Here is a 16,695-nt window from a genome sequence, read left to right as displayed (position 1 = left end):
GGCCGCGCCGGAAGTGGCGACTGCTCGGCGCGGATGGCGGCGGCGGCGATGACGGCGGCGGGCTGCGCGGGGGCCGGGGCGGCCCGCTCCCTCTCCCGCTTCCGAGGCTGCCTGGCCGGCGCGCTGCTCGGGGACTGCGTGGGCTCCCTGTACGAGGCGCACGACACCGTCACCCTGACGTCAGTGCTGCGTCACGTCCAGAGCCTGGAGCCGGACCCGGGCTCGCCGGGGAGCGCGCGGACAGGTGGGCGGGGCGGGGCGGGGGCGGGGCTGAGACCGAGCCCCTCCAGCCCCGCGGGGTCCCCGGCCCGGCCTGGCAAGCCGGTCCTCGGAGCCCCGCGAGCGGCCCCCGGGCGTCCTTCTCCCGCCTGGCGCCGGGTCCGCCGTGTGCGCCGCTGCGCGTGGGGCCCAGGTGTCCCGAGTCAGCCCCGCCAGGACGTCCTCCGCACGCGGCCTCCCCGCCCGAAGCTCTGCCGTGATTTTCCTTTACCCTCAGGATAAAGCCAAATTCCTTCATGCGTCACACCTGGCCGACCGACACCTGGCCCTCCGAGGCCCAGCTCTGCCCCCGTGGCCCTGCCGGCTGCCCTGCAGCGGCCTGCTCTAGCCCAACCCGCGCCTGTGCAGCGCTGTCCCCGTGCCTGCTGCTCCGCGGCGCAGCCAGGTGCTCAGCCAGGCGCTCGCCCAGGTGCGCTCAGCCAGGTGCTCACCCAGGCGCTCGCCCAGGTGCGCTCAGCCAGGTGCTCAGCCAGGCGCTCGCCCAGGTGCGCTCAGCCAGGTGCTCACCCAGGCGCTCACCCAGGTCTCGGTCTGCGGGGGTGGTTCTGCAGGTACCGCAGGAAGGAGGAGGGGCCGATGCTCAGAACCCGAGGAGCCGAAGGAGCTGGATCTGGGAAGGGTTGGGGAGGAGTGGGGGGGGGCCTGGGGATGCACAAAGCCGAGAGAAGGTGAAGGTGAGGCCCGGCCGCTGGTGTCCGCTGCAGGAGAGGGCCGGTCTGCATTCCGAAGGCCGTTTTCAGGAGGGTGTTGAAGCCCGGGGTGGGACTTGGTGGGCCTCGGAGCTCCCGGAGAAGGGATGTGGTTGGCACGGTTTGGCCTGATGGGAAGAGAGACAGGAGCCTCGGTTGAGGGAAAAGTGGGGGCACGGTCTTTTAATTTCATCTTTGCTCTCACGTTGAGGGAAAAGTGTCTTAGGTTGATGGGTGATTTAGAACTTTGTAGACGCAAGTAGCGGGACACGCAGAACAAGCTAAGCGGAGAGAGACGGCAGTGACGACGGAACTGAAGTCCAGGTAGATGTGGCTTCAGGTGGAGCTGAATCCCAGGGCTCGAGCCACGTCCTCAAGCCCCAGCTTCTCTCCTTACTCAGATGCACGTTCCCTCGCCTCGGGCAGACCCTCCCTGGGGTGGCCCGAGCAGCTCCCAGGCCAGCGGAGGACGGTCCGTCCGCGGCAGCCCCGGCCAGAAATCCCAGATCGCCTGTCCTCAGCCTGGCCTGGCCCTCTGTCCACCCCCAAACACAGGAGGCCAGTGGATGTGACCCTCCCGCCCTAGTCACGGGCTGAGTATGGCCAAGGAATGGCTCCTGGGGGCAAAGAGTGCAGGGGCCAAAGAAGGGAGAATGGGTGCTACTTCACACGGGGAGAGGTTGAGGGCACAGGAGGCGGGAGGAAGGAAGAACCAAGTCCACCAGGGAGCTGGTGTGGGTGGGACTGGACCAGGGACTCCTGGGTCAAGGGGAGGCTGTGGATTAGAGGCCTGCCCACCTCTCTTCTAGAGAAGCCGGGATGGGGGCGGGGCCTGAGGAGGGCGCATGATGGGATGAGTTTAAATTTTTAAAAATGTAAAAAAAAAAAAAAGTGATTTCAGTTAAAAAAATAAAAATCAAAAAAAGAAGTCAGGATGGGAGTCTCCCATGAGTGAAAGAGAAAAAGCAGGGAAGGGGGCTCGCAGTCCAGAGAGGAGGGGTGGGGCCTGCCAGGGGCTGCCGCCTCCTCTGCAGCGTCTCTTCCGTCAGTAAAGCCAAGTCCCAGCAGCCCTTGCCGGCCCACGGCCTCCTCGGGCGTCTTGGCTCAGCCCCGTCGCAAGGCCCAGGGCAGCACCCCCAGGCACCCAGGAGCGGGCCGCGCAGCTGGTTCTGGGGACGCGGAGGGGAGTAGTGGGATCCGAGGGAGGTGAGGACGAAGGGGCCTGTCGGGAAAGGGCTCTGGATGCCGAGCAGTGGGGCTGGCCTAATCCTGAAAGCAGCTGACACCCGAGTTTGGAGCCGCAGAGTGAGATGTGGAAACCGCTAGTCTGCTTATAGGAAGAATTTTCTGGGGCACCTGGGGGGCTCAACGGTGGAGCATCTGCCTTCGGCCCAGGGTGTGACCCCAGGGTCCCGGGATCGAGTCCCGCATCGGGCTCCCCGCAGGGAGCCTGCTTCTCCCTCTACCTGTGTCCCTGCCTCTCTCTGTGTGTCTCTCATGAATAAATAAATACAATCTTTAGCAAAAAAAAAAAGAATTTTCTGGCTGCGCGAAGAGGCTAGTGGGGGGTGGTGTGGTGCAGGAGGGCTAGGGTCACGCAGGCAGAGGGAGGCAGACTAGGTTCCTTCGGGAGCCAGCAGGTCCGCGACCCAGAGTGGAGAGCCGCTGAAGCTCCCCAGGCCTGGAGCCCAGGAAGCGGGGTGCTGTGAGGGGCTGACGGCAGGCATCCCGGAGGAGGTAAAGAAAAGCAGGGGACCGGGGCGCCTGGGCAGCTCAGCCAGTGGAGCAGGGACTCGATCTTGGGGTCGTGGGGTCACACCCCACTCTGCGTGTAGAGCTTACTTTTTTTTTTTTTTTTTAATTTTTATTTATTTATGATAGTCACAGAGAGAGAGAGAGAGAGGCAGAGACACAGGCAGAGGGAGAAGCAGGCTCCATGCACCGGGAGCCCGACGTGGGATTCGATCCCGGGTCTCCAGGATCGCGCCCTGGGCCAAAGGCAGGCGCTAAACCGCTGCGCCACCCAGGGATCCCTAGAGCTTACTTTTAAAAAAGATGGACAAAGAGCAGGAGGCCAAGGCCGCTGCCTGGAAGCCCTGTAGTGTGGTCTCACGCTCGCCGCCCCCCCCTTTCCCCGCAGAAGTCTTGTACTACACGGACGACACGGCCATGGCCCGGGCCCTCGTGCAGTCCCTGCTGGCCAAGGAGGCCTTCGACGAGGTGGACATGGCTCACAGGTGAGGGCGCCCGTCGGGGGGGCGGGGGGCAGAGCAGGGGCAGTGCGTGCTGGGACCCCCTCCCTCCGCAGGACACTGATGCCCTCGGGGCTGCCGGGACAGGCCCCTGGGGTCCCCGAACCCCCTGTCCCGACGGGCACCCTTTCCACCGCGCTCCTGGCTCCCGGCTCCCGGCTCCCGGCTCCCCCAGGTTTGCTCAGGAGTACAAGAAAGAGCCCGACCGCGGTTACGGCGCCGGGGTCATTACCGTCTTCAAGAAGCTGCTGAGCCCCAAGTGCCGCGACGTTTTTGAGCCCGCCCGGGCCCAGTTCAACGGGAAGGGCTCCTACGGCAACGGGGGCGCCATGCGGGTGGCCGGCATCTCCCTGGCCTATAGCAGCGTCCAGGATGTGCAGAAGGTAGGCCGGGCAGGCTGGCCTCTGGCTCCCACCTCCCCGCCGCCCCCTCCCCCTCGTCCCCCGCCTGCAGCCCGGCTTCTGTGACAGCACATCTCTGCCCCCACTGCCTCTGCCCTAGTTTGCCCGGCTGTCGGCTCAGCTGACCCACGCCTCCTCCCTGGGCTACAACGGCGCCATCCTGCAGGCCCTGGCTGTGCACCTGGCTTTGCAGGGGGAGTCGTCAAGTGAGCACTTCCTCGAGCAGCTCCTGGGCCACATGGAAGAGCTAGAGAGTGACGCGCAGTCCGTCTCGGATGCCAGGGAGTGAGCATGTGGGATGGAGCAAGCTGGGTGTCCGCGGGAGGCCTGCAGCATGGGGTCCTCGGGCATTGCCCCCAGCCGGAACCTTCCCTTTTGTCACTGCAGACCCTTAGGAGGGGTGGGAGGAGCCCCCTGGCCTTGACTCCGCCCCGAGGCCCTTAGGGCAGCAGCAGATGAGAGGGCTCAGGCCTAGCCCTCCCGGCTTCTTGTCAGGACAGCTGTGCTGGCTGCCAGCCTGATCCCATCCCCCCTGTACCCCATCTCTGCGTTCCCCCTGCTGCCTCCGACCTCGCTGACTCCTCACCCCTGACTGACAGGCTGGGCATGGAGGAGCGTCCCTACTCCAGCCGCCTGAAGAAGATTGGCGCTCTTCTAGAGCAGGACTCGGTGACCAGGGAGGAGGTGGTGTCTGAGCTAGGTGGGTGGCCCTCCCCCCGTCATCCTCCGGGCTCGTCCTGGGCTGGGGGACACGCAGGAGCCCAGAGGGTACCCGTTCCCTCATTTCTTGCCCGAGGCTGTTGTGACCAGAGCCAGCCTGTGCAGCCCCCGGCAGGGCTGTGGGCACAGCGCCTCCGCGCCCGCCGTCGCTCCTGGGCCTTACGGGTGAATGTCCCCAGGGATGGCCACGGGCCACGAGTTCTGGCAGCAGGTGCTGGTACCTGTGCTGGGTTCTGGACACCATACAGGCGCCCTGCCCATGGCCTGTTTCACCCCCACACACGCCCTGAGTCTCTGCCTCTGTTCCTCCCTGCCCAAGGAATCCAATCCCAGAAACCGGAATCTTAGCCACGAGGGAACTTTCCTGGTCCCACGCTAAGGAGGGACAGCCAGGATTTGAACCTGGGTAGTCTGACTCTAGAGCCTGTGGTCTCCATCACAGCCAGCCTGAGCCTACTGCCTTGGGGCGTGGCCAGAAGCAGCCTGGGGACTTAGGGGGCGGGAGAGTGCGGGGTCCCCATACGGTGGCTTCCCCACAGGCAACGGCATTGCTGCCTTCGAATCTGTGCCCACCGCCATCTACTGCTTCCTGCGCTGCATGGAGCCTGACCCCGAGATCCCCTCTGCCTTCAACAGCCTCCAGAGGACTCTCATCTATTCCATCTCACTTGGGGGGGACACCGACACCATAGCCACCATGGCCGGGGCCATTGCTGGTGCCTACTATGGGATGGAGCAGGTGCCAGAGAGCTGGCAGCAAAGCTGTGAGGGCTACGAGGAGACTGACGTCCTGGCCCAGAACCTGCACCGCCTCTTCCAGAAGAGTCCGTGAGGGCCACAGCAGCCGGGGCTCCGCCGTGCCCAGCAGGCCCGCCTCCCACTCAGATCGGGGACACTGAGGTCCTGGCAGGGCCCCTTGCAGTGCGGGCGGAGCTCGGTCCTGGCCCTAGGGCCGGGGCTGGACCGCGAGTGGAGGATTGCTGCCTCCCTGGCGCAGGGTCGGGGTTCAGTGCTGAGCCTGGGGCCCACCCGGTTGCTCGGTGGACAGACGGATCAGGACGGAGTGGTTGTGGAAGGGAGCCTGCGGCGTTACCTGGCTCACGTGGGGGCGGTGATGGGCAGAGGCACCGTCTCTTCCTGGCGAGACGCGGCCACCTTGCCAGAAGCACGTCTTTGGGCAGAGCCCCCGTGCAGTTGGGTTTCGGGGTCCGGGAGGCCGGCACCTGCACCTGGCGGACCTCCGGACGCACCTGGCCCGGGGCCAGCAGGGGCTGTCACCAGCCGAGGTCACAGCAATAAATGGTGACTCCGCCACTGCTGCCTTGTTTCTCCTCTGCCCTGAACAGACACCCCTCCCCCTGCCCCAGTGCACACCTAGGCCTTCTTGAACCCGGTACCTCCACCCTCTCCTGAGAGCCAGGAACACAGGCCGGGCGTCGTGGCCCGGCAGGGCAGAGCCGGCTTGGGGCTGCTTCCTGGGGAGGTCGTCGCAGGTGGCCCAGCTGGCAGGACGAGCCTCGCGTCCCTGCTCTCGGGGGTGGACTTCTTCGTAGGGTGCTCCCCAAATAGGCCCCGGGCCCGGGTTCAGGGCCCTGGTCTCACCTGACTGCCCGCCCTTGGGTGAGGAGGTGAGGCGGGTGCATAGCGTCGGTGCCCTGCGTGGGCTGGCGGCGTGCGGCGCTCATGTGCTTCGTTCTGTGTCCTGGGCCCCAGGCAGGCCTTGGCCTGAAAGGAAGTATTGCAGCGATTCGTCCGAAGCCAGGAACGCCGAAGAGGAGGAGGCCCGTCCTCTCCACTTAATCCTCCGGCCACCTGGCGGCCTCCACGGAGAGGGAGGCCCACGCGGCCCCGCAGCACGCCTGATGGGCGCGCTGTGCTGCCACCGGCCTGCCGGCTGGGCTTCCAGGCCCGGGCTCTGCTCTCCGTGGCTGTGGGCTGGCGCGCTCGCCTGGCCGGCACCCCCACTCCCGCCGTGTGCATCCCCCCTCCCGGTCACAGACGCAGGATTTCATTCATAATTTGTATCAAGTGTTGAAACTTGCTCCCGGGCCCCTGAGCCCGCCGTCCTGCCCCACTGCCCGAGAGCCAGCCAGAATGTTCGGCGGGAGCGTGAACCACCCCCAGCTCCAGTCACCACCTCGCTTCGGTTGCATCATGCCTGTTGGCATTCACTCGGAGCTCCCCTGACACGCTGGTGACAGGACCCTGGCGAGAGACGCATGCTCCCTGAGAGGAGCGCCAAGCCAGAGCCCGGAGGCCCTGGGCCCCAGCCCAGCTCCAGGCCCGCACGGCTGTTTTATACGACAAGTTTTATTGAGGTTGTGTCCATACAGTCAGTCAACACTGCTGTCTTTCTTTTCAAAAAGAAGTAACCCCCCCCTTTTTTTCTTTTGATTCCCAAGTGCATTTTTCCGAATCTTCTGTGACACAGGGCATGTGACAGGTTACACAGAGCACAAAGCTTCTTATACCAAGTTAGACATGAAATTACTAAGGAAAACATTCAAACCTTAATCTTAACAACGTAACGCCCTAGGGCCAGGCCCGGGCCATGCCGAGCTGCTGCAGTTCTCATAATTCAAACTTGGCGTCGCTCATCAAAGCTCGTCAAGTGGACACATGGGACTGACATCCCCCGACGCTCCGGGGACCCCGGCCACCCCTCCTGCGAGGCTGTGGAACGGCCTTCGGCAGAAACCAAGTCCTGCGCCGGCCCCAGCCCGGGCTCCCCGGGAGCGAAGTTCCCCACCGCGGCCCCTCCCCGGCCTCCCGGATGGCAGGGCCTTGGCCCGGGGGAGGCGGAGCGAGGGCCCCACCAGGCTGGCTCGACGCCCCTTGGTTCCCCTGGGTCCCGGGATCAGGATTCGCCAGGAGCCCTGGCCGGAGCCTGTGCGGGTGTCCCCGTGCACGGGCGGCCCACGTCGGGGACACGGGTTGGGAGGCACGGCCGGGGCGCAGCTCTGAACCAGAAGCCACCGCCACCCCGTCTCCCCCGCAGGCAGCCGAGCAGACGGGGCCCCACTGGGTGACCCGGGTCCCACGGGCGCGGTGGGCCAGGCCCGGCCTGGGGAGGCCTAAGAGACTGGCAGAAACCTCAGGACTCGGCTCCTTGCAGGGGGGGCCCCTGGAGCCCGTCCTCAGGCCTCAGCCTCGGGGGCCCCCACCCCGCGTAGAGCAGGGGGAAGGAGAAGCAGCCCGCAGGCTGCCCCTCGGGGAACCCGCGTCCCAGGCTCGTGTGCACCTTGTTCTGAGGGCCGAGGGCCGGGGCAGAGGCTCCGGGCTCGGGGAGCTGGGGTCAGCGGGGGCCGGGGGCCGTCCCCCCCGCAGGTGATGGGACAAGGGGCGGGCTCTGTTGTTCGCCTGCGGTCGCAGCAGGAGCAGAAGAGGGGTGCGCCCCTCCCACGGCCCCCGCCCGCACCTGCCGTGATGCCAGCGCATCACTCAGGGCTGCAGTCCTGGCAGTGTCCCCACGGGCCGCCTCGATGCTCCCACCCATTGCTCCCCCCCACCCCGATGCAAAACCCCTTTTGGCGGAGCCAGGGGCACGAGAAGAGCCCCGGCAGAGGGCGCGCATGGAGGGCGAGGCGTGGGCCGTGTCTCCCCGGGGGTTCCGTCCCCCTCGGCCCGGAGCCGAGAAGCAGCAGTTCCCCACCCACCACCCGAGGGCTGGGGGCTCTGGCCACTGGGCTGAGCGTCCTGGGGCCCTGCCCGCGCGGCACAGACGCGGGGGGACAGGAGCGCAGGCCAGCCCCTCCCGGAAACCACCGGGCCGCGTGGAGGGAGAGACCAGGTCAGCCTCCTCGGGCCATGGCCACGGCCACCCCTGCCTCCGCGTCCGCTCAGCCTTTGGTGTCTTCCCTTAAATGGAGGTTCCTGTAACTGAGGTCTCTACCGCTAAGGAGGCGGCGGCCGAGGCGGCAGGGCGCCCGCGCTGTTATGTGGGGCAGAGCAAGAAGCCCGAAAAGGAGGAGTGGATGTACTCGGTGGAGTAGAGGCCGTTGGCCTGGTCCGAGGGCATCTGCACCCACACCTGGTCGTTGGGCCGCAGCTGCAGCACCGCCCCGCCCGACGCCTGGTCCAGGTAGCCCTTCTTGTACTCGTCGTAGGTGTAGGTGGCCGGCACGTTGTTCTTGTACAGGGCCACCCACACGTTGGTGCCCTTGACGTGCACGTGGTAGGCAAAGTAGTAGACGCCGCCCACGGGGCAGGTGAAGATGCCGGTGGCCGGGTTGTAGCCGCTGTGGCCGTTGTACAGAGTCCGGTCGAACTTGACGGGCATCCCGGAGGCGGGGAAGGGCGACGTAAGCACGGCGGTGAAGGCGGGCGTGGCGTGGGCCGACAGCTCCCCCAGGCCGAACTGCGGCTTGCCCCCCTTGCCCAGCACGGCGCCCTCCACGCCGCCGTTGGGCAGGTGCAGGCCGGCCACCCCAGTCTCATCCAAGGCCCCTGGGGCACCTGGAGGCCCTGGGGGCCCGGGAGGCCCAGGAGGGCCAGTGAGGCCTGGGGAGCCGGGGACCCCCGGGGGCCCCACGGGCCCAGCCACTCCCGGTTCCCCCACTCGCCCCTCTCCAGGGGCCCCGGGTAAGCCAGGTTCTCCCTTCAGGCCCGGCAGTCCCTGGGGCCCGATAGGACCGGCTGGGCCCTGGAGCCCGGGGATTCCTGAGGGGCCCCTCAGGCCGGGCTGTCCGGGGAGCCCCAAGTCTCCCTTCTGCCCCAGGGCTCCTGCCACCCCCGGTCCCCCAGGGCGGCCTGTGAAACCCGGCTCACCTTTGGGCCCAGTTGGTCCTGGGGGTCCGTGGGCCCCAGGGAGTCCCCTCTCTCCTGGGGGCCCGGGTTTCCCAGCCAGGCCAGTAGGTCCCTGGTCACCCCGAATACCAGCCACTCCTGGGGGTCCTCCAGGCCCTACTTCCCCCTTGGGCCCTGGGGGTCCACGTCTGCCAGGGAGTCCTGCAGACCCTGGAAGTCCCGGGGGTCCCCCAAGGCCCTGTGGGCCCTGCTCTCCTGGCTCCCCATCCTCCCCTGGCTCCCCCCTGTCCCCCAAGAGTCCTGGGACCCCAGCTGGGCCCCTGTCCCCCTTGGGGCCTGGCAGTCCTGGTACCCCATAGCCCGTGGGGCCTATCAGGCCGGGGAGGCCCCGGGCTCCTGGTTCCCCTTTGGCCCCTGCTGGGCCCTGTGGCCCTGGCACCCCCGCTGCCCCAGGGACCCCCACACCATCCACTCCAGGGGGCCCTTTTGGGCCCAGAGCCCCTGGCTCCCCCCTGGGTCCTGGCACCCCGGGAGGCCCTGACTCCCCCTTATCTCCAGGGGCCCCAGGAAGCCCATCCAAACCTGGTTTGCCCAAGCCAGCTGGACCAGGAAGGCCAGGGGGTCCAGGGGCGCCTCCCTGCCCTGGGGCCCCCGGTAGCCCTGGCTGCCCCACTCCATTATCCCCCTTGAGGCCTCGATCACCTGGGGGCCCAGGCTCCCCCTGGGGCCCTGGCTCCCCCCCGAACCCTGGGGGCCCCGGCACCCCTTGGGGGCCTGGCTTCCCAGGGACAGCGATGCCTGAGGGCCCAGGGAGGCCAGGAGGTCCTGGGGGCCCCCGAAGGCCCTGGTCCCCCCGAATCCCCGGCTCCCCCCGAAGCCCTGGCTGTCCTGGGGGTCCAGCCTTGCCTGGGAGCCCTGGGGGACCAGCCTTGCCCATCCGGGAGAAGCCAGGGGGGCCAGCGGGGCCAGGCTGCCCATGCAGCCCCGGCTTTCCCGTGCCCGGTTTTCCTGGGAAGCCAGGAGGGCCAGGGGGGCCCCGAGGCCCCGGCTTCCCGGGCGGACCTGGCTCGCCTTTCAGGTCCATCGGCAGCAGCGGTAGAGGCATTTCTGGGGGGAGAGAGAGAGAAGGGGCAGTCAGGGGCCTGGCGGGTGCAGACTCCGGGGCCATCCACCCCCTCCGCGCACTCGCGGCAGGTGGGGTTAGGCGTTTGGGTCCAGAGGCCCTCCCGAGGGCTCCCAGCACCCAACCTGTCCAGGCGGGTGCCCCGGGGAGCTTGGGGTCACGCTCATCCCTGCACGACCTGGGGGTGGAGTGGCCGCCAGGTGGCGCCAGCAGCCCTCCTCGGAGCCAGTCGGACCCGCCCCGCCCCGCCCCCGCCGGAGAGCACCCGTCTGGGGCGCACCCCGCTCCAGGCCACTCAGGGGTCCCTGGAGCCCTGGAGCGGTGTCAGGAAGAAAAGGGAACGCGTGGGGGGGGCGGGGAGATCGCTGGGGGGGCAGGAGGCAGGGAGGTGGGGGAGGATCGCGGGGGGCGGGGAAGGGAGGTGGGGGAGATCGCGGGGGGGCGGGGCCGGGGCCGGGAGGGGGGAGGCAGGAGGGGGCGGGGCTGCCGGGCGCCGCGGCGGGGTTAGGCTCACCCAGGTACTGGCCCTTGCCCTCGCGGAAGGGCGGCCCCGCGGGTCCCTTGTGCATGGGCTGCACGTACTTCACCGGCGCGTAGCCCGCGGCGCCGCCAGCCCCGCCTCCGGTGGCCGCGCGGGGCCCGCAGCCGAGCAGCAGCGGCAGCAGCGGCAGCAGCGCCAGGGGCCCCCGCATGGCTCCGCCGACCTGCTGCGGGAGGACCGCGGGCGTCAGGCGGCGGGCGCGGCTCCCGGGCTCCCGCTCGGCACCGAGGCCGCCGCCCCCCGCCCCGGGGCTCCGGCAGCCCCTGCCCCGCCCCCCTCCCCGCCGCTGAGCCTGGCGCCCTGGGCCGGTGCTGCCCCGGGGCCGCCGCCCTCCGTGCCCCCCCCCCCCCGGGACGGCGGCGGCTCGTTCCCGCCCTCAGCCCCATTTCCCAGGGGACAGAGCTGACGCAAAAGGCAGCGGAGCGGGGCCCCTCGGCCGGGCTGCACATGACGTCAGGGGAGCTGCCTGCGGGGTCTCCGCCCGGGAACGGTGGACGCTGCGGTGCTTGGGTGGCGTCCGAGGCCTTTTAAAATCTAGTCTGTGGGGCACCGGGTGGCTCAGCGGTTGGGCGCCTGCCTTGGGCTCAGGGCGTGACCCCGGGGTCCCGGGATCGAGTCCCGCGTCCCGCTCCCCGCAGGGCGCCTGCTTCTCCCTCTGCCTGTGTCTCTGCCTCTGTGTGTGTGTGTGTCTCATGAATGAATAAATAAAATCTTTATAAAAAAAAATAAATAAACAAACAAACTTGTTGAATCAAGCACAGTAAAGGGGCCAGCCGTCCAGTATGGGAACTGTCTCAATACATTTCTTATTTTGACTTATTTTGATTTTATTTTTTAAAGATTTTATTTATTCATTCATGAGAGACACACACACACAGAGCGAGAGAGAGAGAGGCAGAGACACAGGCCGAGGGAGAAGCAGGCTCCATGCAGGGAGCCCGACAGGGGACTCGATCCCGGGTCTCCAGGATCAGGCCCTGGGCTGAAGGCGGTGCTAAACTGCTAAGCCACCGGGGCTGCCCTATTTTAACTTTTAAAAAAGACTTTATTTATTTGAGAGAGAGTGAGAGCAAGAGGTATCACAGAGGGAGAGAGAGAAGCAGGCTCCCCACTGAGCAGGGAGCCCAATGTGGGGGCTCCATCCCAAGACCCCGGGCTCACGATCTGAGCCAAAGGCAGACACGTCACCGACTGAGGCACCCAGGGGGCCTCCAAGATGTTATTTGTAAAAAGCCGGACTAACAGGGACGCCCAGGTGGCTCAGGGGTTGGGTGCCTGCCTTCGGCTTAGGTCATGACCCCAGGGTCCTGGGATCGAGTCCCGCATGGGCCCCCCGAATGGAGCCTGCTTCTCCCTCTCTCTGTGTCTCTCATGAGTAAATAAATACAATCTTTAAAAAAAAAAAAAAAAAAAAAAAAGGCGGACTAACAGGCTGCTCCCCAGGGCGGCTGTGCTGTGGATATGGTGCCTTCACCCCTCGACGCTGCAAGGAGAGACTACGTGGCACTTTGAGCATTTTGAACATCCGAGGACTGTCCCCTCTCCCCAGCCCCCTGCCGCGGGCTCCCTTCACCCCCAGGGGCCTCTGCACATCGTGCCAACTGAACGAGGGGTCGGGGGGTGCACACCTGATGGTGCAGGCGGGGAGCGAGGCCCCCTTACGCTGCGCTGGGTCCGGGTCGGGAGGTGCCGCCCCGCGCTCCCCCAAGCCCAGGTCACACGGCAGGAGGAGTGAACGCGGGGCGAGGAGGCCGCGAAAGTGTCCACCAGCAACCCGTGTGGTGACCTCGGGCAGGCAGGTCCCTGGAGCTCCCCTGAGCCCCTCCACGCGGGAACGTCCGCCTTGGGGCTCCCCAGCCCGGGGCGCTGCAGCTCTGCCTCCAGAGCCCTCTCGATGCACCCCGAGGCTCACGTGCTTATAGGCCCATTTTACAGATGGCAAAACGGAGGCGCAGGCTGTGGGAATCCTGCCAGGACGGGCCTCCACAGCCGGGGGTGCCCTCAGGCTGAGGGAGGTGCGGCCCTAACCTTCGCCCCAGCCTCGCAGCGCCCACAAACCAGGCGTCTCGCTCCCGAGCCCCAGCCCCTACCCAGCCCTCGGTCCCGGGTCCCCTTGGGGAGGGGCAGGGCCGTCCTGCACCGGCCCCCTGCGCACCCAGCCGCCCAGCCATCCAGCCAGAAGCTCGGCCCGGTGGGTGCGCAGGGCGGCTGCAGGCAACTCGGGCTTGGCTGGAAGGGGCCCTGAGGCAGAGGACATGGGGGAGCCCAAGCAGGCAGGACCCCCCGGCCAGACCCCGAGTCCAGGGGGACCCCAGGCAGAGCCCCCCCCAGCTCCCCACCTGCCAACGTCCTCGCCAGCCGCGAAGCCTCCCTGTCTCACCCCGGGGCTCCCTAACCTGGCCGCGTCCCAGCGACTCCTGCCATGGAGGGCGACAGGCCGGCCGCAGGACCCCAGAGGGATCAGGCTCCCGGTCCCCCCCAACCATCAGGCCCAGGGCTTTGCTCAGTGATTTCATTCCCACGAGGCCCCTGGGAAGCAGGAGCCCCCCCACTCCTGTCCCCCCATGAGGTGCCCGAGGGCGCCAGCGGGCAGCCAGGGTCTGAGCATGGGCGTCAGGACTCCGGGGCGGGGCAGAGGGGACAGGGCAGCAGGACAGACACGGACGGACAGACAGGCGGGTGTGAGGAGAGAGCAGGCCGGCGCCTGGAGGGCCGGGCAGACGCGAGCCCGCAGCCTTGAGGCCAGGTGGCCGAGCCTGCCCGTGGGTGGCCCAGGGCGACAGCGCCCCCCGTGGGACACACTGGCCCCAGCCCAGCCGCCTCCCTCACGGACACCGCGGCCCCCCCCACCCCCCCCCGGCCCCGGCTCCCCGTCTTGGGGCCCCGCGCACCGGCCGGCGGACTCTCGCCATCCTTGGGCATCCGGAGCCCACGGGGTGCCCGCCCCGTTGGGCCGCGGCCCTCTGGCTGTGTCACTGTGTCCCCACTGCGTGCTCAGCGCAGGGCCGCTCGCGCAGGTCGACTGAACTCAAGTCACTGTCAAGTCTAAAGGCCAGAAGTCACTCAGTCCTTCCCTTTGAGTGGACACGTGTGACCTCCCCCGGGAGCTCCTCCCCGGGCCAGGGGCGCGGACTAGACGGGAAGGGGGGACACTCACGCGGCCTCGGTCAGAGGCCCTGGGCTGAGGACAGCCGAGCAGGCCGGGCGGGGGCGTCAGGGCTCGGGCAGGGCGCTGGGGCTCTGCTCTGGGACCTCGGGCGACCCACCAGCCTCTCGGGTGACCCCGGGTGCGGCTGGCAGGCGCGAGGCGGGTGAGGTGGGCGCGCAAGGAGGCGCTGATCGGGGCATCGCGAGGCCGAGGTGTTTGCACAGCTGCAAGTCCTCAGCGGGGATTTCCCCCTTTTCAGCAAATCCCCGTAAAACAGCGTTTTGCCCAAGTCAGCATTTTGCGGCCGCCTGGGCCTCCTCCCGGGGCGGCGGGCGCGGGCTCCGGGGCCTCCAACCAGGCGGGGGCGCGGCCGGCGGAGGTGGCCCCATACAGAGCCCGCCACGGGCGCCCGCTGACGGTGACCCCGCCCGGCCTCGGGGTCCTGCCCGGGGCGACCAGCAGACACCCCAGCCCTGCGATCCCATGGGGGAGGCTCCCGGGGAGCACGCGCGCTGCGGCCTGGCCCCATCAGGACCAGCCCCTGGCCCCCCTGCCCCAGCCCCTACTGCCCCCCTGCCCCCAGCCCCTCCTGTCGTTCTGCCCTTCTACCCCCAGGCCCCCTGCCCCTCCTGCCCCCCAGCCCCTCCTGCCCTTCTGTCGTCCTACCCCCAGCCCCTCCTGCCCCCTTGCCCCAGCCCCTCCTGCGCCCCTGCCCCAACCCCTCCTGCGCCCCTGCCCCAGCCCCTCCTGCCCCCCTGCCCCAGGCCTTCCTTCTTCCTGCCCCAGCCCCTACTGCCCCCCTGCCCCCAGCCCCTCTTGTCGCTCTGCCCTCCTACCCCCAGCCCCTCCTGCCCCAGCCCCTCCTGCCCTCCTGCCCCCCAGCCCCTCCCTCCTGCCCCCCTGCCCCAGCCCCTCCTGCCCCCTTGCCCCAGCCCCTCCTGCACCCCTGCCCCAACCCCTCCTGCGCCCCTGCCCCAGCCCCTCCTGCCCCCCTGCCCCAGGCCTTCCTCCTTCCTGCCCCAGCCCCTACTGCCCCCCTGCCCCCAGCCCCTCTTGTCGTTCTGCCCTCCTACCCCCAGCCCCTCCTGCCCCAGCACCTCCTGCCCCCCTGCCCCAGCCCCTCCTGCGCCCCTGCCCCAGCCCCTACTGCCCCCCTGCCCCCAGCCCCTCCTGTCGTTCTGCCCTCCTACCCCCAGCCCCTCCTGCCCCAGCCCCTCCTCCCCCCTGCCCCAGCCCCTCCTGTCCCCAGCCCCTCCTGCCCCCAACCCCTCCTGCCCTTCTGTCCTCCTACCCCCAGCCCCTCCTGCCCCAGCCCCTCCTGCCCCCTGCCCCAGCCCCTCCTGCCCTCCTGCCCCCCAGCCCCTCCTGCCCCCCCTGCCCCAGCCCCTCCTGCCCTCCTGCCCCCTGCCCCAGCCCCTCCTGCCCCCACCCAGGCGAGGAGCGGGGCAGCAGGGCCCTGCAGCCAAACCACAGGTATGTTATGAGGCGCTTCCTGTTGTGGAGACATTTCTCCGGATCGGCTCCCTGCTGCCTCCCGCCTCCCCACTCAGCCTCCCCCTCCGCCCCCCAACCTCCGGCCCCCACCCCCTGTCCTGGCCCCTCCGCCAGTCTCTGCTACCCCACAGGCCTCTGCTACCCCACAGGCCCTCCGTCTGGGGCTCCAGCCCCGGGGAGCCCTCAGGGCCCCTGCTCTGGCGTAGCGCCCGGGGACTGTGCTACTCGCAAGTGACTTAACCTCCTGAACCCCAGTGTCCTCCCGAGTGCAAGGGTGAACAGAGGGGAGCTGAGTGGGCCCCCCAAGTGCGCTCTGTCCCCCGGCCCTGGTGGCCGCAACGATCTCCTCCGTCTAACCTCAGTTTCTCCTCCTGCAAAGCAGCACCTTCTCCACTTCCGACACTCAGGTGACTGGCTGCCAGCCAAAGGCCAGGACCTCAGGCAAGTCTCAAAGCCAATTTTCTGGCCTTCCAGAAAATTCTTCCCTGCCTGACTAGGGGTCCCCCAGCTGCTCAGGACTAGGAGGCAGCCCGGGCCCCAGAGAGGAGCAGAGGAGCGGCCATTCTCACCCACTGGGCGCAGTGCCCGCCCCGGCCCAGCCCGGCAGCTCCAGACTCGCCAGGCCTCCCCCTACAGCCCCCCTCCTTCCCAGATCCTGGGCATTGGGGCGCCCTCTCCTGTCCTCCTTAACCGAGGCTCAGACGGGAGGGGTGTCAGGGCCTCCCACTGTCTGTGGGTGCGCCCGTCTCCTGTTCACAAGGCCAACCGCAGCTCCCCAGCGCCCTCACCCCTCCCCAGCCACCTCAGCCAAGCTCTTGGACAAGCTCACCCCCTCCTGCCCCCAGCGAGGAATCCTGCCTGTGGCCCTGCTCCCCTCCCCGCTGGAAAGGCTCCTCCTCCCTCCTCCCCCTGCCCTCTCTGCAGACCCAGGCTTGCCCCAAGGAGCTGGGTCCGGCCACCTCTCCTCTGGATGTTCCCCTGCAGTTTGTGGCTGTCGCCAGCCCAGTCCCTGTCCCACCCCTGAGGGCTCCCACATCTGCCTCTACCTGCATCCTCACCTGAGCCTGAGCACTTTCACCGGCTGCCCCCCGATGCCTCCACCACAACTGCTGTCACTATCTTGTCCCCATTACTTGCTTCTTTCCAGCTCCCAAGGGCCCAGGCCAGATACTGGACATCATGTCTGACCCTTCCATCCCTGCAGGGCTGTGAGGCATCTCTGCAGCCTGCACAACGCCTTAGCACTGCCCTCCTTCCAGCACAGTCGGTACTCTCGTTGCCTCTCCCGGGTGCCCTTGTACA

General features: G+C 68.1%; 2 protein-coding genes across 2 annotated transcripts; one reads left to right on the top strand and one right to left on the bottom strand.

Moving 5' to 3' along the window:
* The first annotated feature begins 14 nt into the window (after window positions 1–14).
* On the top strand, window positions 15–5,655 carry ADPRS (ADP-ribosylserine hydrolase). The gene is made up of 6 exons (XM_025419932.3): window positions 15–244; window positions 3,109–3,205; window positions 3,396–3,603; window positions 3,722–3,906; window positions 4,221–4,321; window positions 4,881–5,655. The coding sequence occupies exons 1-6, from the start codon at window positions 34–36 to the stop codon at window positions 5,171–5,173; spliced, it is 1,095 nt and encodes a 364-aa protein (XP_025275717.1). The 5' UTR covers window positions 15–33; the 3' UTR covers window positions 5,174–5,655.
* A 978-nt stretch (window positions 5,656–6,633) lies between these two features.
* Window positions 6,634–15,972, bottom strand: COL8A2 (collagen type VIII alpha 2 chain). Its single transcript, XM_025419931.3, has 3 exons — window positions 15,751–15,972; window positions 10,725–10,917; window positions 6,634–10,194 (listed from the first exon to the last, which is right to left on the bottom strand). The coding sequence occupies exons 2-3, from the start codon at window positions 10,900–10,902 to the stop codon at window positions 8,276–8,278; spliced, it is 2,097 nt and encodes a 698-aa protein (XP_025275716.2). The 5' UTR covers window positions 10,903–10,917; window positions 15,751–15,972; the 3' UTR covers window positions 6,634–8,275.
* Window positions 15,973–16,695: the final 723 nt, after the last annotated feature.

The sequence above is a fragment of the Canis lupus genome, chromosome 15 (genome assembly GCF_003254725.2).
Source record: "Canis lupus dingo isolate Sandy chromosome 15, ASM325472v2, whole genome shotgun sequence".
In the NCBI taxonomy this organism is placed as follows: domain Eukaryota; kingdom Metazoa; phylum Chordata; class Mammalia; order Carnivora; family Canidae; genus Canis; species Canis lupus.
The sequence above is the reverse complement of the archived record's forward strand: the minus strand, read 5'-3'. Positions and strand labels throughout refer to the sequence as shown.

Coding starts and splice junctions, on each gene's coding strand:
- COL8A2 (XM_025419931.3), bottom strand. CDS start 10,902: ATGCGGGGGCCCCTGGCGCTGCTGCCGCTGCTGCCGCTGCTGCTCGGC. Junction 10,195..10,724: donor GGGCAAGGGCCAGTACCTGG/GTGAGCCTAACC, acceptor CTCTCCCCCCAG/AAATGCCTCTACCGCTGCTG.
- ADPRS (XM_025419932.3), top strand. CDS start 34: ATGGCGGCGGCGGCGATGACGGCGGCGGGCTGCGCGGGGGCCGGGGCG. Junction 3,604..3,721: donor GCGTCCAGGATGTGCAGAAG/GTAGGCCGGGCA, acceptor CCTCTGCCCTAG/TTTGCCCGGCTGTCGGCTCA. Junction 4,322..4,880: donor GGAGGTGGTGTCTGAGCTAG/GTGGGTGGCCCT, acceptor GCTTCCCCACAG/GCAACGGCATTGCTGCCTTC.